Consider the following 22,541-nt stretch of genomic DNA (forward strand, 5'->3'; position numbering starts at 1 on the left):
TCTAGAATGAGAGAAAGTTGCTTGAAAATGATGAAGTTAGATAAACTTGTTGATTTGACTACTTTTCAATGATAAAACTAGACATTGTTAGTGTTAATGAGAGGAGTTTGATAATGTTGAATTTTTTTTTTATAAGCATGCTTGCGGAAAAAAAAAAGATTGGGTTTCATTTGGAATTTTTAATTTAGTTTATGTTTTAGGTGATTTTGAAATGTTTTGAGTTTGATAAGTGATTCAGGGGGTTTTATGCCATTCATTAAATCTTTTTCGGTCAAAATAAATTGAAAAATGGATTTTCAATCCAAAAAAATCATCCCCTAACTTCTCAATCACCACAATGGTGGCTAGATTATAAGCCACCTAAGCTCATGTTCCTGGGTTTTTTTTTTGTTTTTTTGTTTAAATTTCATTATTCAATGTTAGATTTTTATTGAATTTTTATTTTATTTTTCAATATGTGATTGTTTTTTAATTGGTTTTCATGATTTGTTTTCATTTACTCTTTATTGTGTTATTACAATCTCAAATAAACATCATGGTAATTGGTTAGTGTTTTATTTGTAAGCGTCTATTTTTGCTATGATATATTTTTTTTAAAAAAAGTATTAAACCCTATAGATTCTAATTCCTGAATAATGAATTTGACAAGTTAAGTCAAAAAACATAGTTCGATCCAATATGTTATCGTCTTCATATTTTAAAAAAAATATTATTCTGCTTTTTTTAAAAGCCAAACCATATGTTTTTATTAATCGTCTGAGTTGTATTTGAACCCATCAAGCCAATTAAGTCATGTCAAAACAATTTTTATATGATTTAGTTAGAATCGTAAGCTAGGAAATGATTTGGGTCGAGAATTATATGATTTAACCACTAAATTAAATTTAGAAGTAAAAAACAAGTAAGTCTTGAATAAATGATTCATCACTTTTAAAGGTTCAAGAACAAATAATTATCACTTTTCAAGTAGTGGTCCTAGACAACGTGGTTAGCCTGACTGGGAGAAGATCTCTTTCAGATGTGCAGCCCTTGCCGTCTAATAAATGTTTAAGATTGAGTTAAAAACATATATTTTTAGTTTTCAATGAAGTATGATTTATACTTTAAAATATTTGCATTTAAAATAAAAAATTAACCTCATCTCACCTAACGATTATTTTTTAAAATATTTTTTTTGTTTATAAATAAATTAAAATAATATTTTATTTTTACTTTTTAAAAAATTTATTTTTATATTAACATATCAAAATAATATAACAATACTAAAAACATTAATTTTTTTAAAAATAAAATAAAAAACATGGTGCGACTGTGTAAATAAACATTCCCCAAGTTATTTCTCCGGATTAGCGATAAAAGTTTATTCGTGGTCTTCCTATTTGCCCTTTCGATTCATGAAAAAAGCAGCTTGTAATTGATTATTTTTGCCGCCCCCAGTCTCCCAGCCCCAGGAATTGACAATGCATAGCTCCCGGTCAAACCACTTGTATTGGTCAGGACTCATCAGCATCAGCTGCCATTCCAACAAACTTAAAAGAGAGCAACAGGAGGAAGAAAAGTCAACTATAAAATTGATTTATCACTTTAGAAAAAAGAAGTACACGCATGATCTATGATGGATCGAACATTACAGCAGTTCTTCTTTATTGTTGCCATGTATTAATTATGAACTCAAACATCAAATTGCTCGAGCTGGACATCCTTGGACTTCAAAGGAACATACTCTCCCAGATAAACTTCGAGGTGATCTGACAAGGCCGACTTGTCGATGTTTTCATGGTGATAAGATTTGCAGACAAAGTAGATCACTGTCTGGATAACAAGTCCGAACAAATACAACACGAGAAGCGCCAGCAAAGAGAGAATCCCAAACGATGCCCTGTTCAAGGTGCCCAGTGACCATCCGTGCACAACCTTGTTCTCAAACAGGACGTGTAATCCCACAGAAGAAAGATTTAGCAAAAAAAATATAATTATCGCCACCCACATCTTCCCCTTAATCAATTCCCTGCTCTTCATCATGGCTTTAAACCCAGAAGCCTCTTCCAACACGGACACAACACTTGCTAATTGCCAAATTATGCTCATGTACACAAGCCCCATGAAGTATAGCATAAATAAAAATAAGAGAAGTGGAACAACTTTGCTAGGGCCAACTAAAAACACACATGTAATAAGGACTAATATAGAAGCAAAGTTGTATGCAAAAACAGCAAGAAAGATGGACAGAAACGTGACCATGAGCCTCTTCCAAACCTTGGGGACAACGCTCATCACCTTCTTGAATGTCACTTCTCGTGCGGTGTAAATGGAAGCTATGGTGTAAACAACAGCTGCAGTTGATAGAAGAGAGAATATAAGTACGAAGGTGAAGTATGCTGCTTTGAAGAGGATAAAAAAGGCCCATTCAGAAGAAATCATGTCAGATAATTTCTCGTATTTCCGGGTGCCAACTTGTGTCTCATCTAGCTCTTCTTCGTTGTAGAGTATCTTTGTAAAGAGGACATTGGATACCTCGATGTGAGCTAAGAAGATGAAAGATAGGGGAAGAATCAAGGCAAAAGTAATCTGACTGAAGATCTTTCTCCACGAGAAGATGATCCTATAAGCTTCTCTGTATATGCCAAAGACCCCAAGAAACTGCATCTCTTCTTGTTCTCTATCCATGGCTACTTTCCAATTCAATGAAAGGGTTAAGGACTGGTAAGGAGAAAAATGGAGATCGGTGAAGGAGAAGTGGACGAGGTTTGTATTTGGTAGAGAAATATAGCAAAGAATTAAGGGTGGACTTCTCCGTATGAAACTGCCCTTGGGATTCTAATGAATTACCAACTACAAAAAAGTCCCCTTGGCTTGCGTAGTTACGCAAACTAATACATATATATATATATATACACACTGCCCATTTTCCACGAAGAAAGGCCACATCGATTTCTTGATGGCTTCATAAGTCAGGATCTGTGTTCTTAGTTGATTTGAAAGCTTTTGAAAGGAGAAAAAAGGAAATAAACGGCAATAATGAAAGAGTCTTTTGGCTTCTGAAGGACGGCAAAGAATCGGGTCGTTCACGTCGAGGCTAATATTCAATACATTTCGAAGGTAGCCTCGTCGAAATCGAGCCAAGTCAACACGGTTTATCTCTTGCTAGGAATTTTCCAAATCTTAAACTATTAAAAGGTATCTGTCAATAACCAAGCATTAAATTGAAATCTGTTTGCCGTGCAAAATACAAAATTCACTTTACCCCTGGATTTGTATCTAGAAAATGAAGGGTACTGAGCTTCCTCTGAATTTCGGGATGGGAGTTCTTGATATAAAATCAAATCATATTTATTACCTCGAAGATTAAAGGTAAGAATATTAAGTTACAAAATGTTAAGGATCCCTTAGTGTCAATCTAGCTTTGAACTTTTGGATTGGCTTCTTTCATTTTATATTTGGAGTGTGTTTGGCTATGCGGCAGTTATTATTTTTTTTTTTTCAAACTCAATAATTCAATGTTTGGTTATAAGTTGTGGTTGTGGTTTGGCTCATGGGACCCATAAAAATTAAAGTTTCACCATAGGTTAAGCTGAAGCAATTTTTTCATGTTTTTTCTTGTTGTGTTCTTGTACACTGGAAAACAAACTCTCCACTGTTCACTTAATTAAGTGAACAGTGGAGTTGAACTTCACTGTTCCAGCCGGCCGAGTTCGAAGATAAATGTATTGAACTGGCTCCAATCCGGTTAAAAAAATAATTTTTTTTAATTTTGTTTTATTCAAAAAATTAGAAGGAGATCGTTTGATGATGTAGCATTTGCATAATTTGATCGCAATCCCAATTTTATTCTTACCAGATTTGACCCAGTTAAAAAAAATTCAAGTTTTATTTTTATTCTTAATTGTGTTTTATTAAAAAAATTAGAAGGAAATCACTTGTGACGTAGCATTTACAGAATTTGATCACAACCTCAATTTTGTTCTTGATGATATTTTACTTGATGTTGCGCACTTAAAAAATCTTGGAAAATATAGTCCTTATTTGATAGATTTTGTACGTTATGAAATTACACATAGTTTCATGGAATAATAAAAAATATTTGATATCAATATTATTTATTTCATGATATAACAACAGTAGTTAAATCTACAATATTTAAATTAAAAACCATCAATATTAATATATATATATATATATATATATATTAATTATTTTATAACCTCAATTTGAAAATCATTCTTTTAACCAAACACATTAAACTGTTTTTTCTTCAACCTCAATTTCAACCACAGTTTTAACCAAACACCTATTTTTTTAAACCAACCTCGACTAAAAGTACTTTTTATAAAATAGCTTTTTTCAAATCACAACCACAACAACTACCGCAATACCAAACACATTCTAGGTTGTAGTTCTAACAGTGGTTAAAGATTAACTAGATGCCATTCCTGCACAATGTTGCAGGCTTGTGGCATGCTTGTATGTTGTTGTGAGTTTGTGAAAAAAATCATATGGAGAAAAACTGTTGCAATCCACAATATTTTCAAGGAAAAAACTACAAAGCTAAATTCTCAACCAGCTTAATATTGAAAAAATTAAAATCAATAAAGATAATTTTGGAAAAAATTAGAAAATAAATGAAAGGGAAAAAAAACTAAGTAGGGAAACATTGTAGTAATTTATAGTGTTTCATGAGGAATTCTAAAGTTATAATTCTCAACTAGTTTAATATTAAAAATAATAAAATTGATAGAGACAATTTTGAAAAAAATCATAACAAAAAAAAGCATTTGGGGGAACACTGTTGCAATTCATAATGTTTTTAAGAAAAAAACTACGAAGCTAAAATCTCAACCAGCTCAATATGAAAAAAAAAAATCGACAAAGATAATTTAAAAAAAAAAATCATAAAAAAAGGAAAAAAGCCATGTGGGGAAACACTATAGCAATCTACAGTGTTTTAAAGGAAAAAAAAAAACTAAAAAGCTAAATTCTCAACTAGCTCAATAGTAAAAAAATAAAATAAAAAACAATTCTGAAAAAAAAAAAAACACAAAAAAAATGAAAAGAAGAAGAAGACAATTTTGGAACAAAAAGCAAAAAAAAAAAGGGAAAAAACATGTGGGGGAAGTTAAAGCTAAATTATCAACCAGCTCAGTATTAAAATCATTTAGGAAAACACTGTAGGGAAAAAATCATAAAAAAGGAAAAAAAAACCATGCGGGGAAACACTGTAGCAATCAACGATGTTTTAAAGAAAAAAACTACAAAACTAAATTGTCAATTAGCTCAGTATGAAAAAAAAATAAATTCGATATAGATAATTTTGAAAAACCAATCGATAAAAAAACATGTGAGGAAACACTGCAACAAAGGAAAAATCATGTGGGGGGAAACTGCAACAAGGCAAAAATCATATGGGAGAACACTGTCGCAATCCACAGTGTTTTAAAGAACTACAAAGCTAAATTCTCAATCAGCTTAATATGAAAAAAAACATTAAGGCATTCTTATGCCTAGATCCCCTAACTATATCATTTCATAATCAACAATGTAACTATTTATTGTTAAAGGCTATTATCTCGAATAAAGTTAAAAAAAATAACAAATACTAATTTCAAATAAATTCAATGTTGAAGGATGAAAAAAAAAAAAACTAATTATAAAAAAGGGACCTAAAAAGAATGAATCCAACCCAATTTAATTTTCAAAACTCATGATATGAATCATTAGGTTAGATTATATCATAAATGACAACCAAAAAAATAATAATGCCAAATTCCAAACCAACCAAAATAATTATGGGTAAAATTGAAATAACAAATTCAATAAAAAAGACCAAAAAGAGAAAAATATATATTTAAAAAGAATAATAAGCAAATCTAATAAAAAAATAAAATAAAATCAAATCATGAGAGATGAAATTGAAAAATAAATTCAATCAAGAAAATGATAAGAGAAAAAAATACAAATAATAAAAAAAAATAAAGACCAAACTTGATATAAAAACCAAAAGTCAAGAGATGAAATTGAAAATTACAATCAACAAAGGATTCAGATTAAATGCATTGAAATCAAAAGAATGATGATCTAATTTAATTCAATAGAAAAATAACCAATTTTTTTTTTTGCAATGCCCAACGAGTTTGTCGAGGAGGAGAAAGAGAAAAGAGAGGGGAAGAAAAAACATGTCGCTGATGCTCAAGCGCCGCTCATCTGTAGGCACGTGTCTGACTATTGTGACGGGAAAAGCTAGGTGCATTGAACGCTGCCCCAGAACATGTGTTTGGAGTTTTCACAGTGCCACACACGCTACCTGAAGTTTTATTTTAATTATATATATACAAAGATTCAATTACCCCTGACCCCACATAATAATTACAAAAAAAAAAAACTCAAATGATAAAGTGCCCTTGAATCTAAAGCCAAAAGTGTTTTATTCCAAAAGGCATTAAAGTAATTGCATTGTGTAAAAAAAATTGAAAAGTCCAAAAAGGCCTTGACCTATATTATTATTATTTTTTTTGCTTTTAAAGTTAATTCAATAACTACACTATGCAACAAAAATGTAAAAATATTGACTAACACTATTCAGTTTTGTAATGACAAATAAGTTCATTGAAAAGAACTTCCTACCCCCAGGACCAAGTTAAATGAGTTTGTCCTCGAAGGGAAAAGTAGTAATTTCACTGTGAAAATCTATAATGAAATGTGAGTATGTGCACAGTGAATCCTTAAGCTCTTTTAGCTTTTAGTATAATAAATAATTTAGGCTTAATATATCAACTAAATCAATTGACTAAAATGGAAGACTTTATTGCAAAAAAAAACAAAAAAACAAAAAAAACAAATAGAACTATAAAACAAATTAAGTTTGTTGTTACAGAGTATAAAGGTTGGGTCGAGTTAAGTGGGTTTAAAAAATCTCAACCTGCCACCTGATCCATGATATATATTTCTTAGGTGTTTTAACCTATTATTATTTGTAATATCAATATTATTTGACATAATAGAAATATTACAAATGGACCATTTTTTTTTAACACTCTTAATTTGCATGTTTTAATAAAATTTAAAACCCTATAAAACTATATTCCACGTTGGAAAAAGAAGGTGAAGACTTAATATTAGACCCAAAGGACACCCAAGTTTATGAGGGAGAGAATCTAAGCAAAATGGGCTTTGAGCTTAAACTCGTACACACAAGCAGCTTGTATTGGTCTATGCTCAAGTGCCCGATCGAGCCTAGGTTTATTGTAAAATAATTTTTTGAGTTATAAAATATTATTTTTCCCTAAATAAAAATTGAGCTTGGGTTTGATACATGAATAATTATTTCTTCCAACTTATTGGTTTGTCCATCCTATAAATATTAGAATCTAATCAGTTTTTGCAAAACTCTTTAAACAATATGTTAACATATTTTTCAACTCAAAAGTTACCTAACTTAAATAAAAAAATCTTCATGTTTAATTATGTTTTTATGGTGGATAATCAAAGCTATTATTGAGGGAGTTTCATTAGCCTTTTAGTTCCTAAAATACTTTATAAAAAGAGGTTTAAGAAGAGTGTTTACTATTAGTTTTTTTGCACTATTTTGGACATAATTTTTGCAGAAATTCATCACTCTTCTTCACCTATTTTTCCAGCTTTAACTCTTCTGGCTTTTTTAAGGTCTATTTCATCTCTAATTTTCCTTCTTATTTAGAGCTATTAAGTTTATTCCTTATAGAGAGATAATTAAGTACTATTTTTTTTATTCATCGAACAAATAAGATGGCATTATTTGAATTTTAAGAGACTTATTAAAGTACTTTTCACCAAATAAAGAGAAATAAAGTTTTAAGAACAAGTAATGAGAAAAACAAAGCTTGACCAATTTTAAAGTATTTCAATAAATAATAATTATTTTTTATTTAATCGTATATATTAATTTACATGGTAGGATTGTAAACTGGAGTAAATAAGTAGTTGAAAAGTCTCTGGTTGTGTTTGTCACGATGAAGGGAAGAGGATGTTTCCTTTGTTTGATAAGGAGGATAGGGAGCGGAGGCAAGGAAGCATTGTAAGGAACCCTCGTATCCTTCCTCACTTGTCCCTATTTTGGATCGACTTTAACCCCTTATTAGCCAACCCAACAACTAGATTGATGGGTTTACATCCGCTGTTTCATTTCCTATCCAACCTTTTTGACAGACAAACCCATTTTGATGCTTGAAATTAAAAGGAGTTAAAAAAATATAAGAAAAAAGAAGCTATTAATTGCTTCATTTTCAATGCAGCAGACACCCAGAATGGAGCTCACATGAACCCATTACGTCTCAAAATGGAAAGGAAATATAGAACTAGAATATTCAAACTATTATTTCTAGGATTAGGTTCACAGGATATTCAAACAGGAAGCTGATAGATATATGATAATAAATGGGTAAATGTAATATTTTCCGTCCCTGGGTATGAGGGGGAGCTGCCACCGCAAACACCGTCTTAATTAGCAGTGGTAGCCATTTTTGATGGCCTGCAAAACCAAACTGATAAATAAATAATAAAAGTAAATCCTGCAGCTAATTAAAGTAGTAGGGAGAGTGGTAGCTCACGTTCGTTAGGAGGCGAAAGTCGGGTTTGTCGAGGAGATCAGCGGAGAGAGCATAACCCAAAATAAAACCATCACTGGACATCAAGTTTTCTCGACAATGGCAACTGAGGGAGCGTCATAGCATCTTGGCATTACCGTTATCTCGTCATCTTCAATCAAACAGTGTATCCGCGTTGACGTCATCATCTTCGTCGGCATTATCACCCTGAGTGCTTTACGTTTGCCTTTTGACCTTGAGTTTGACCCTGGTGTTGAATGGTTCGGGTTCAGACAGTTGGAACGAAGTAGCATTTATAGAGTCCAAGATATATTATGTAGAAAATAAATAAAAAAAATTATAAAGTTTAATTTTTAATTAATTTAATGTTAAATAATAAAATTAAAAAAAATAATAAAACAAACTCAAGTCAATTAGCATTAATCTATTAATTACTATTTCAAAGATGGAAATAATATAATAATAAATAAATAAAATAAATCATGAATTATAATTTTTAATAAACTGAATATTAAATAATAAAATTAAAAAATAATAATTATATAAAAAAATTAATTTATATAATTTCCATTTAATATTATAGCTATAAAATAACGGGGGCAAATTAAAGGCGAGTTTCTTTCCAATAATATTAAAGATTGAGAAAGTGTGCACACACTGCTTGAAAATCCGCTAGTATATGTCGAGAAGTTGTTCGGCATTATGGTTAAAATATAGTTTGTTTAAAAATTATTTTTTTAGTATTTTTAAATTATTTTGATATGCTAAAGTCAAAAATAAATTTTTAAAAATAAAAAATAAATTATTTAATTTATTTATAATAAAAATCATTATAAAAAACAACTATAAGGCAAGGTTAAAATATTCTATTTCTCAGCTTAATTCGTGTTGGCATCTACCTAAAATATAGAACACACGAAGAAAAGGAAATTACCATACAAACCTAGCATTGTCAATATCTTTGCTAGAATCCTCAAATTATGATCATCATGGGACATGGCATGCATGTCCTTGTTGAGGTTGATAAGAATCTAAAAAAGTGAAGTCATTGCAAGTCTTTAGTTGGATATCATCGATCTATCAGAATTCCTGTTGTAACTTAGTTTATGTAAGAAATCTCAAATCTCATTGACGGATATTTTCGTTAATCTTCAAAACATGGAATTAGCGATAAATTGCAGATCATTGTGTTACAAGTTTGGAAACTTGATGCAAGATCTATTTTTCTACTCTATGGTGTCTCAATAGACCACGCAGTCCTTTCGTCTAATATCTTGGCACGACGCCATCATCATTGTTAAATTAAAATATTTTTCGAAAACTAGTTATTTTAGATAAAACAATGGAGCTCAAGTTCAAAAACATTAAATTCAGATTATGGGTGGGAGTTCTTTATGAGAGAGATTTTCCTTTTCCACTTCTGCTTTGTGACAGTTAAACATTATATATAAAAAAATTAATGTTTAAGGATACATAAATGTTTTTTTTTTAAAAATACATATATATACACTATATATTTGTGATCTTGATATCTCTGACCTCGAGAAGATCAAGAATGTCTTACAATTCACATGGTTGTCTACATCATACAGTATTACGCTTGAATCTTGCAGTATATATGATCTATTATGTATCAAACAATATAGGAGCTAAGGTAGGAATTGTTGCCGAGTATAATTCACATGAAAGCTACAATACTGACGTTGCTACTTAATTTTCATGCCCTCAACATTTTTCACAAGATCATACGAAAGTGTAAGCACTAAACTATCATAGATATGACAAAATGTAATTAGAGTCTTTTTGGGTGATCAAGAAGATATACCCACTCCAAGAAAATCAATGAAAGGAACATCCTTGTGTTTGATAGATTCATGATCTCCTTTCTCTTGATGATTACTCGTCGCTCTTAAATTCTTTAATGTCGATGAGTTATGGCAACTTGCCAGCTCTTTCTTGATCATTCCGTGGTTTTCATAATCATCTCCAAGTTTAAGGTATGATCCAAAAGGACTTGGAACAACCCTTCTATAGTTTGGAATCCCGAATATACTTGAACTCCGGTAGCTGCCACACACCGAAGAATTCATATAGTATCTATAAATAGGTTGATCGGAGATTAATTTGGAGCTCTCGGTGGAGCAAAATAAACTTGAATTGAAGTAATTATCTGTTCCTTCCCTTCTCGATAAGTCCACCGAAGAAGAATTGTTTGAAGCTGCTATAGTTGATGGGGTGAAATTCCAAGAAGGTGAAGAACCAGAAGGAGATATTGACAATATCCTATCTTTACCCGGGTTTCGAAATTCCAAGACTCTAGATTCATCAAATCCAATTCTTGAATTGAACACATCTTGAGCTCTTGATTTCCCTGCATGTGAGCTATTAGTGGCATTGGATTCACTTAGATTATCTTGATAACTTCTCTTTCCACATAGCTTGGACTGTTCCCTTTGCTTTCTTGCCATTATGACATGCCAGTGATTTTTCACAGCATTATCTGTTCGACCTGGAAATAGTCTGGCTATTAGTGCCCATTTGTTTCCATGAATCCGATGAGCTGCTAGTAGTCTCTCTTCTTCCTGTTCACTGAAAGGTCTCCTGTTGATTCTAGGATCAAGTTGATTAAACCACCTCAATCTGCAACTCTTCCCTGAAAAAAAAAAAAAAAAAAAAACAAAGAGAGTGAGAAATTCAGGAACCAAGTAATTAAGTGTGTGCATGTGTGTGTAGAGAGAGAGAGGGAGCCATCGTTATGCTTGGTAGAATTTTATCTCCCATGTCACGAGATAGGAATTTCGGGAGTTTCTCAAGCTGGCCGCATATGTACGAGACATTATTAATTCAATCATAAGCTGGTAAAATTACCTCTATCAAAGAAAAAGAAAAGAAATGAAAATGGTAAAATTACATCTAGCATGATCCAGAAGTCCTACACACGTTTAGAGAGACGTATCATTGATATCTGTTAGTTACTTAAGCAAAGAATCCATCTCGATCTTAATTTTTTAGAAATTGGAAGTCCGTTTCATGTAACAAAATAAAATAAAACTAAGATATGCCTACTGTTTGAGTTTAATGATCCTTGCAATATTTTTCCTTATATGTTATCTTTAAATTAAGCATAGATTTCAGATTGATTCTAACGTGTTTATCTTAATGATATTCACCCGGTTTATCAAAAAATAATTTTAAAATTTCATATAATTTACCTGATCTTCCTTGCAGCTTCTCTGCAATAGAATTCCAGTTTTGTGCACCATATTGCTCAACAAGTTGCCTGAGTTTGTCGTCCTCAGCTGGTCTCCAGTGACCTCTAGGGCAAGCAGTACTCTTCGCATCATCACTCGAATTTCCAGCCAAAGATTCCTCCATGGATGGCTAACTGTTTTTTTACCCCTATCTATCTAGCTTTGAATTTCTTATCATCAAATACACCAGAAAGAAGTCCACAAGAAGATATATAGATGCATAGGAAAGGAGCACCAACAGAATAAGAAAGCGGGAGGGTTGGTTTAGGGTTATAGATGGCAAGTCACTTTTGTTGGTTTTACACGACACTTTAAGCCCTAATATACCTGTAGAACCAATGACTCTTTCTTGTTAGTATATGCTATTACCCCCATGAACTTCTTCTTCTCACCTTTTTTTTTTGTCCCTTTTTTTACCTCTCTTTGTTTTTTCATTACTCTTTTTTTCATATTTACCATTTTAAGCCATGGTACTACGTTAAATCAAACAAACCCCATTGATTAGTTATTGGGTACCTTGATAATAGTGTGTACAAAAGAGACAGCTCTCCCTATTTGCAAAGACTTCTTTCCTAATACCTGTCATTAAGAAGTTAATAAGCGGAAACACAAGAGTTTGATGTGATCTTAATTAAAATGATCATTTCTATATGCAACCGAAAATTGGCCTGGTATGGCAATGCGTGACTACGTACGGTCTAATTGGTTGGCCAAACAGGAGGCGATGGGTGACCTTTAAATTAAATTGCATCCTCATAATTATTAATAAAATAGAGGCCCATATATTGCAGACCTGGTAATATATAGAACGTGGTATTACCAACAACTTCTAAATTTTCTTATGCTGTAAATTTCACACATGCTAGAAGGAAAGCAAATTACTTGGCAGACCAACTTGCGAAACAAAGAGTTTCGAGAATCTATGAGTTTGTGGCTTGGATGTGATATTGTGACGATGTTTTTGATAATGAAAGGGCTGGGATTAAAACATTAATTTGCTGTGGAGTTTTGATGTAGTTGGTTTCAACTTAGATTTCCATGATCATAAATCTCTATAATGTTTGTTGCTTCTTCTTAAATTGACTACTGCTATGTACTCAAAAGTCAAAAACTGGTTCTGTTGAAGTTATTGAAGCTATTTTTTGGGAGTTGCAGATCATTATCTATGGTACCGTCTACTGTTGGTTTCCTGAAAACGGCATCAGCTGGGGCTGTTTGGAAAAAGATCCTGGAAGACCACCAATTTGTATGAGTTGGTTGATCTAGAGCAAGGCTTTGGAGTTTGGATTGTATAACATGGAGTACACTCATCTCCTTCAACCAGAGACACAAAAACGATGAAGAATAAGCTCAAACATTGTATTCTAAAGTGGTATAATATCCTAAAAAATCAGTTTGTTTCTTGCATTCCAGATGTTCCATAAAATCCCAAAAGACAACAAAGTAAATGCTTGTCGCTGGAATCTGCATTTTACTAGATCGCTCCATTGCAATAGACTTATGCACTAACTAATGCTCGATCGGCCATTTTATGTAACACTGTCAAAGACACCAAGATGCATAGCAATGAAGAAAAAAGTGAGTCACAGTATTTATATCAGTATCATAAATAGGACAAACTGCTTGACTGAGATTAAACAGTCGCCTATATATGAGAAAATGCTTTGTATTTATTTGATGTTGGAGTTAAAGCCACGAGAACATTTCAATCCAGGGAGTAGCAAATCTTTTCCATGACAGTTTAAAGCATCCATATGTATCTTGTAGCGCAGTTCATTAGGGGAAAGGGGAAATCCTTGTGTTAAAACCGAAACAAAAAATAAAATAGTGATTAGAGGAATTGGTTTGAGAAGAGATGAAATCATCATTTTAATACAAGGAAGGGTTAATTATATTATTGTGTTCATGATCATGAGAGGTGCGAAACAACATTTAAGCATTTTACATCTACTTTTGTCTAGATTGTAGCTAGACTTCGTGATGTTTAAGGAATCCAAAGACCAAATTACAATTCCAAGTACGCAGCATAGCATATGTTTACAAGAGTACTATCCTTCAATTTTTAGCACGCCCAAATATTAATTTAGAGAAAATTAGCAGACACATCCAAATGGATCAAAACAGATCGATTGAATGGTAGTTGATAAAAAGAAATTCACTGATAGTCCCTCTAAACAATCGTTTTCTGAATAAATAAGTCATCTCAATTAGATGATTAATTAATTAAGTTCAAAGGTGGATTAGCAATAGGACAGATGCACAATAAATTAAACCATCTTTAATAAGAGAAAATTGGAGTATAAAACATCAAGATCGAGGTCCACCAAACTTTGAAATACATAAAGAGAAAGCTCTCTCTTGTAAATGTAAACCGGTTGCCTACGCCCAGCCTTCACAAATATGGTAGATTAATCTTTAAGATAAGCTACAATTTACCAGGTTACTGAGGCTTGCAAAGTTTTTCCATTTTAACATCTTTTTATGAAGATTTCTCTAATTTTTAGCAACCTAAATGGTGTTTAGTTTCAACCAGATGAGTTTACCAAAAGAATTTCACCCCGTAAATTTTTTTGAGAAAAGCTTTTAAGTAATTCGGCAAGGCCAGCTCCAAGGATATGCGTTTCTGATGACCCCAGTAAACAATCATCTACCACAACACCATTTCTACTTAGCAATTCTGTATCATTCCGTCATCCACAAGGTCTTGATTTCGATATAAGATATGCAAGCATAAAGGAATATGCAAATCTACAAGGCTCAAACAGGTGACAGCATGTGTATATATGTCTCGGAAAGCATGGAAAATGCTATAAAAAAAACGTGGTGGTTAGGAAATAGACAGGGACATGATGAGAGGTTAGCTGAAATATTTTTGCTGGATGTTGAATAGGAGGATATCTTTAACTGAGTTTTTCAAGAGGGTAGCCTTGAGGGTTAACTATCAAATGCCGTGTAAGTACAGCATAAAGAAAAGTATGGGCAAACCGTCGTCTGCAATTCCCGGACTCCCCATGGCGATGGCAAGTCAAATACAAACGCTGAAAGATTCTGTGCACTCATCATTATATAGCTCCAAGGATGATTAATTAGCTCCAAGGATGATTGGGATATTATACCCCACGAAATCAAACACTTGGTGAGAGCTTGCTAGCCCATCTAAATGTACTTAAGAAATTAATAGCAATATCATATGCACTAATCAAGTAAACTATACATCAAGATTTGGTGGGTATAAAATCTGTATCTAGTCGGAATTGGTGGTTGATGTGCCAATTTATCAGGTCTATGTATCCTTTCAATTCCTCTAAATATTTCCTACTCTTTTCAAACATAATAACAGATTAGTTGATGAAACTACACCGATTAATTTGACTTGTTCAAACACAACCTGGTATTTAGGTTTGGTTTTTTCAATAACTACTTTACAGTGATACTAGAATTTATTACATTGGCTACTTGTAGCCATTTTCACTTCATTAATTTCTTGTTCTGGTTGGTCTGAAATTTGATTGTGTACGAGTTTTATAAGATAGAGATTAATTAGGATTAAAATATTTATTACTCTGAAAAGATACAAACGTGATCCCTTCTTTTTTCTTGTTCTTTTTGGAGGAAGTTGAAGGTATGTTGATCATTCGCAAGGCTTGACTTTAGATTTACATTTTTGTTAGAGCAGTGCCGATTAATTATACTATCTGCTACGATCAATATATCAAAAATAACAATAGAGTAAAGTCAAATTGGAGAATATCTGCATGCCACATGCTCACGTATGATATTTTGATTCGCTGTTCGTGTTATAAATCAAACATAGCTTTGAATCCATGCCAACTTAAGAGTAATAGGGGAAAATCATCGATTAGAGTTTTTTTTTTTTTTTAAAAGGACAAGAAAGATCTGGCTAGTTGCCCATCGTCATCAAATTAATTAATCATTCTCCAAATTATAGAGATGAACTGTCTAATTGAAGGATGGATCGAAGATAACTTCATAAAGTAAACTTGCAATATCTCAAATTTGAAAACGACCCAAAAAAGCCAAGAAGTTCATAAAAATCTTGATTGTTGAAATGTAATCCATGATAGGTCACCACAAAATTAGGGAAAAAGTTAAGTTAGATGTTACATGTATTGACTGCATTGTAATCTTAAAATCAACATGCCTACTCGACTGGAAAGAAACATGGGATGGTACCCAGTCCACATTAGACAGCATACATGCATGGGGTATACCGCAAAAAGCTTATCAAATCAATAGAACGATTGCTAAAATGTAGCTTTGTGGAGTCAGCTTGGGAAATGACCATATGTAGATTCATCGCCAGCATACTAGTGAAAGCTGCTCCACTGGTCAACAGGTAAACTCGTTGGCCTAATTCCCTTAAATTTGTATCATATGCTATATTTAGGGCAAGTCACGTTAATATCTATCAATTTATCAACAGCTAATGTTCGTTTGAAAACTTGAAATTAACTAAAATGGTCGTCCGGGTCCAGGAACTAGCTTAGCAGAGACAGTTCAGAGGTTTTGTTTTTCTGTATAATATATATATTTCGTCTTGAGTGGCATATATACTACTCCCTCTTCACTCCTTCCTCTCTCCCGCTACAGGTGTTGTGTGTGTGTGTGTGGAAGGGTTTGAGGTAGCTTTCAGACAGTAAATGCAAAGCACTTCAGTTACTTGCACAGCTAAATGTCTGTTTTTCTTCAAATGTCCTTGTATGAAAACCATAATACACCATTTCCTCTCACCTTCCCAAGAGAAATATACAAGCAACCCCACTCCTATCTTCCCCAACCACACCCTATTTTAACATCAGAAGGACCCTTGAAAATCCTCAACAAACTACTTTGACTCCATCCCGTCCATTTCCCTCCCCAACCTTCCTTACCTTTTGCATGTATGAACTCTGGCTATCAATGGTTTCCCATTTTGCTACTCTCAATAAATGTTTTTTGTTACGTGGTAGTTGACAGTGATGCTAGCTTCATTTAATATTTTCCCTTAAACGGCCCTCTGGCAACAAATAGAGGAGTATTAACAAAAAAAATAAAATGGAGGAGTAGAGTTGTCGTGATTTTGCGAAGGGGATTTTTTTTTTCCTGTTTATTTTAGAGCTTACGTACCACCTTTTCCCATAATGAATATATAGAAAACTTAATGATTCATACGGTCATAATGCTGACACCAAACCTTCAAGACTCTGGCGGCACCCCCACCAGTTAGTACGTAGCATTTTCTTTCTAATTTCTCTCTTTTTTCCAATTAAAAATCTAACCCTCTTCTCTGTGATATTAAAAACAAAACTGCCAGTCTAAAATCTCAATTTTGTGGCAGTATCGTGCTCAGGTCGCATGCCTATGTTAAATATTCCACCGCCGCCGGAAAAAATCATTAGGGGCTGCTGTTGAAGTCTGTAGAAATAAAATTTGGACTATATAATTATCAATCTGGGGTCATTTTCTAGTTTAACCGCACAAACGGCTCAAGCATGCTTTAGTTGATGTTTATTTGCTATCAAGGACCGGCAATGGAATTTGAATCGATGATAGACCAGAGGGAAAACATGCATGAGGTTAAGGTAAATAGCACTGTCCTTCCAAGTTCCAATTTTGGTGGACGGCATCATAGTTGGATAGCCTGCAAAATTAATAGAACTTATTTTTTCGGCTAATTTTACACCATCTAACTCTATGATTGAAGTCTACAGATATGATTCTTTCTTATATAACCCTAGATTTATTTTGAATTAAGTTAAGAAGGTTGAACAAACTAGATAGGCTTCTACCTCTTTTGTTTTTTTATCTCTTAACCTTTGCATCTCTTAAGCCTTTATTTATATATTATATACATGTTAAAATAATTAAGATTAAACATAAAAAAAAAAACTAGAATTTTCAATAATCTATTTATTATAAATGTTTAATGTCAAACTAAATACAAAAAAAAAAATATAAGTTAAATTAAAAATACTATTCTATTTTTAATGAATAAAATTATATAAATATTATTTAACAATATATATATATATATATATATATATATATATATATATATATATATATATATTGTTATAAACTACTTCGTGCTAATTTGTCTACTTTGTCACCAGTCTTATTGCTATCATTATCGATAAAGTTGGATTTACACTCTTTAATTTTTAAAGTTAGATTCATTCACTCAACTAATATCTTCCTCTCCCACTTCAATTAATATCTATCCCATTCAGATTTTAAATGCGACTTTTGTCCCTAGCTCGAACTTCTTGCATTGAATTGAATTTATAGTTAACTCTCCCTTGCATGTATTCTGATGATATCAAAACTTGAGTGCGGTGCATTTCAGGAGAAACTTGTACACGTCACAGTTGTCTTTGCTAAAAATAGCTAATTAAATCAAATTAGTATGTGATTTGTAAATTTAAATCTAATAATTAATAACTAAAGGCGTTTTCTTTCTTTATCTTTGTTACAAAACGTGTACTAGATTTATTGCTTAGTCTTATTACCATGATCAGCAGCCTTAACAGCTACCAAGTATTCACTAGCAGACTTTTCCATGGTGTCCCTTCATGTTCTTGGAACATCATGACGTGTTATCCAACTCGAAGCAGGTGAAGTGAAGTAACCCGTAAGTATTCGTTTGATAGACTTTTCTTGCATTCCATGCTTCTTATTAAAACTAACTCCATTTTATCCTGACTAAAATATATGGACATGCTCCTAGAGAAAGAGAGTGCTTCAATTAATTATAGTAAACAGCAGCCAGTTGGTTGATTCACCATGCTCTCGACTCTCTCTGTGTGTGTGTGTTTATATATATATAGATAGATATCATCTCTCTCGTTTAGCAAACAACGACATATGCATTAATCTCCATTGTTAATCATTTTCATTCCCATTACGATGTCTTGAGTGTTTAAAAATGGTGAATGATTTTGACAGTACAGCTACCTTAGCTTCGTGATTTCCTTTTAAGGGGGTCATTGCTCACTATATATCAGTTTTAGCACTTAATCTTCCTAAATATACTCCTGTATATACGCGTGCATTATCTCTAATCTTTGATAATTGTACAGTGCTGATAATTATTTCTACCAGAGTTAATCAAGACTCCATTAATTAGCTAGTTGTTAAAGATACAGCATGGTTGATTATAGATGAGCTATAAGCTGGTTTAACACTATAGGTGCAGCCAAATCATGAATAGAAATTCGTGAGATCAAGGTTTCATAGAGTTCATTAGAAAATAAGAGAGAAAATCATCCCAAAACATCAGCTCTCTTCATTTTATAAAACGTCTTAGCTTCATTTCAGAAAAGATTTGAACCCGTGATTCTGAATACACAAATCAAATCAAAAAAATCTGGCTCGATTTACGTTCAATGGCTGCTTCATGCCTCTGACCTCCAACTCATGTTTATACGGTGATCAGACGTCGCCATAATCATAAAAAATGGAGTTCGGTGAGCATATTTTGCTCTATTAACCGCCTTAAATTCAGTGAGCAATGCTGATGTTAATAAGATTTTGTCTAGACTTAATTGCTTGCGAGAACTAGCAAAATGTGCCTTGTTCATCTGCAACATTACTTTAAGTTTTATATATTGGAAGTTTAGACAGTTATCATATACTTCGAGAAAGACATTCCACCTACTACCCGATTAAAGAATTAATAAGCAACATGTACACTTTTCTCCAAGCATGCTAGTAATTATATTGTATCATTTAATATCGGATTAATTAATCGTTAATTAGAAGCTCCATCTTAGACTCTGAATCAAATTAAATATTATAGTAATTCAACAACGGACACCCTCTTCCATCCCATTCAAGTAGCATTTTCAGCAGTGTGTGTGAGAGAGAGAGTTTATGATAACAAATTTTAGTATAGCGCAAATAATTACATTCCTTAAAAAAATAGGGAGCGTTATCTAACAAACTATTGATTCAGTACTAAGAAAATTATGGTCTGAGACTCTAAAGATTCGAGTGGTCGGATCAAGTTTTATGACATCAGCATATTTATAATTAAAAAAAAAAAAAACAACGGTATTTCACTGTAAAAGCTAATACAAGTTAAGAAGAAAATGGGATGAATAAAGCATCCAATTGAGACAGATACGTACATTGGTAAAAAAAAAAAAAATGTATATGGATAATCAATAATCAAGAATGTTTTATTATTTTTAATATGGATGGACCTCGTCATGAATATATATAATGAAAAATCCCCTTTTATAGTATTTTCTCACTTTTTATTATGTTTCTTTAAGAGCCCATACATACAAAATAAGGTCTCGATCATGAAAATCTCTCAAAAAAAAAATTAAATAAAAAAAGTTGACGTACTCCTAAAAATTAAATTTTACTATTTGCCAATGTGACTTTGCATGGGCAGATGGAACTTTTATGAAACTGCGAAGTGTTTAATTGCAAAAAGTTAATACAAGGCAAAACAAAAAATGGCTGAATCGGGAGGAATCAGTGGTGTTCGTGGGCACTGTATTTTTTATAGGCCTGGCCATCGGGCTTACACCTAGGCCTAAGCCTTGCCTGAAGCGGGTCTCGAGCTTCCAGGTGGGGGCTTTCGGGCCTATCCTTTATTGGGACAGATTTTTCTTAACCCTAATCAACTTTGGGATGGTTTTTTTGCAACAAAAAGAAAAAAAATGGAGCTTTCTTAATTACTTATTGGCATTTTAATTTATATCCAGACTATGCATGGCAGTTACTGTAAAATTCCTTGTATTTTACTTTTCGTGAAGGAAGACATTGAAAGGTTGACCTGAATCTGCATGGCGCCTTCTTCATGCAACAGCAACACCATGAGGAGTCCAGTTGTTGATCTTATCCACCTCTAAATGTACGGCGTTAACCATTCTTAATACTCAACAATGGCGGCTTTGCATGCTTTGTGTGATTAGCCTTGTTTACACGGGTTTCTTCACTGTAAATCTCAAGCCTAACATCTTCTTATGGGTATTTTAGAGCGTGAAAGAGTGCATGGTTGGATTACGCACTGCAGAAATTGAAAGTCATTTATGCTAATTAAAATCCCTTTACATCTCACAAAAAAAAAAAAAAAAAAAAAAAAAACCTTACTCTCAGATTTCTCAATGGAACAGCAAGGGAGGTATGTATCAAAACAATTCTCCAGAAGATAAATCATGTGTGCTTTTGAAGAAATGTATATAGCTTTTGTCTCCTAATTTTCAATGTCACGCTTCAAGTGGAAGACCTTTTTTCCACCTGCTGCAGTCACGATTCCATCTCCTTGTACCCAAAATGCCTAACCAAAGAGCCTCGATTTTTCCTTAATTCATTCTATCTTGAATTTCTTATCATAAAGGTATGATTGATAGCAAATTATAAACAATTGATTTTCCTCTTACCAGGTCAATTGTTTAGTTTCCAGCACTTGTTGAATAAGATGAGGATGATAAGGACTGAACTCCTAAACATATTTGAACATTGGGTTTATACCTTCTGGAAACGACTCATGTCCCAATATTTAAAATTAATTAAAAAAAAAAAAAAAGAGTTCAAGGCTATGATGGGACACAAAATTCACTCGGATATCCGAGGTTCAAATAGAACTTTTCTTGCCACTGTTCATTCTTCTTTGAAGCCCCAAAAACTCGTATCCGTATGGTTTTTCATTTGAGCCTGGGATACCATGTGAGCGCACTATTTCTTGGGCAAACTTGGTTTACTCATTATCAATCAATGAGATAAAATATACATGCATTAAATGAGTGCATGTTCCTTGACCATGTTTCTCTTGAAAAATTGGTATAATTATCATCATTTTAAGAGGTTTTTAGCACTCATTAGCTATTCAAATGAATCTATGAATCTTGTAAAATTTCTCAATGCCTAATTCTACTGATTCTTGTATGATTGATGATGTTTGATTCATTTCACATTTGAATCAGTCAAAAAGTTAAATTGATATTTCATTCAAGTAAATAAATAGACGTAAAACGATTAGAAGAATTAGGGTCGGTTTAACTATTTATATAAATAATGAACCTAATCAATATATTTTTTTTTTATCATTTAATGAAATATTTATTTCATAGCTCATTTGATTAGTATAGGTGTTTAGTCTAAGATCATGAGTTCGATTCATATTGAGAACAACATTTTCATGTTGTAGACTATAAACAACACATCTTCAATGTATTTTTCTCTTAAAGAGTAGATGAACAAAAGTTGTTCATCTCTTTAAAAAAAAAAAAAAGATAGGCATGTGGGCCTCCCTTAGACTCATACACTTAAGCTTTGTTGTAACAAACCTGGCTTTTTTTTTTTTTTTTTTTTGAATTTGTCCAGTTGACATGGTCACATGATAATAACTTTCACGTCATTTAATTTAAAATCCAAGCTAAGCAAAGTGTTGGGTCTAAAGTTTTCAAATTTGAATCATTATACCAAGTTTAATTACAATGTTGAAAAGTTCCATATAGTTTAGTTATTAATCTTTTTACATTTCAAAAATTTTGGTCCAAGCTATAGCAAGAGAGTAAGCAATAACCTAGTTTTTACTAAGTAACTAAGATATTTTTTCCTTTTCACTTATGATATTAAGACAACTTTTATTTCTCTATGACTCCTTTCAATTTAAGAAAGAGTATCATAATAAGATTTTTTTTTTACAATGGAAAGAAGAAAACCACTAAAGCCCCCTATAATAGAGGCAACCCATTGA

At 32.4% G+C, this 22,541-nt stretch overlaps 2 protein-coding genes across 2 annotated transcripts; both read right to left on the reverse strand.

The window, feature by feature from the left end:
* Window positions 1-1,550: 1,550 nt before the first annotated feature.
* On the reverse strand, window positions 1,551-2,866 carry LOC118029206 (uncharacterized). The gene has a single exon (XM_035033026.2). It carries the CDS (start codon window positions 2,665-2,667, stop codon window positions 1,672-1,674), a length of 996 nt encoding a protein of 331 aa, XP_034888917.1. The 5' UTR covers window positions 2,668-2,866; the 3' UTR covers window positions 1,551-1,671.
* Window positions 2,867-10,229: 7,363 nt separating this feature from the next.
* LOC118029207 (uncharacterized) lies at window positions 10,230-12,103 on the reverse strand. The gene is made up of 2 exons (XM_035033027.2): window positions 11,789-12,103; window positions 10,230-11,229 (listed from the first exon to the last, which is right to left on the reverse strand). The coding sequence occupies exons 1-2, from the start codon at window positions 11,949-11,951 to the stop codon at window positions 10,388-10,390; spliced, it is 1,005 nt and encodes a 334-aa protein (XP_034888918.1). The 5' UTR covers window positions 11,952-12,103; the 3' UTR covers window positions 10,230-10,387.
* Between the last annotated feature and the right edge of the window lie 10,438 nt (window positions 12,104-22,541).

This window comes from Populus alba, chromosome 5 (assembly GCF_005239225.2).
Source record: "Populus alba chromosome 5, ASM523922v2, whole genome shotgun sequence".
NCBI classification, from domain to species: domain Eukaryota; kingdom Viridiplantae; phylum Streptophyta; class Magnoliopsida; order Malpighiales; family Salicaceae; genus Populus; species Populus alba.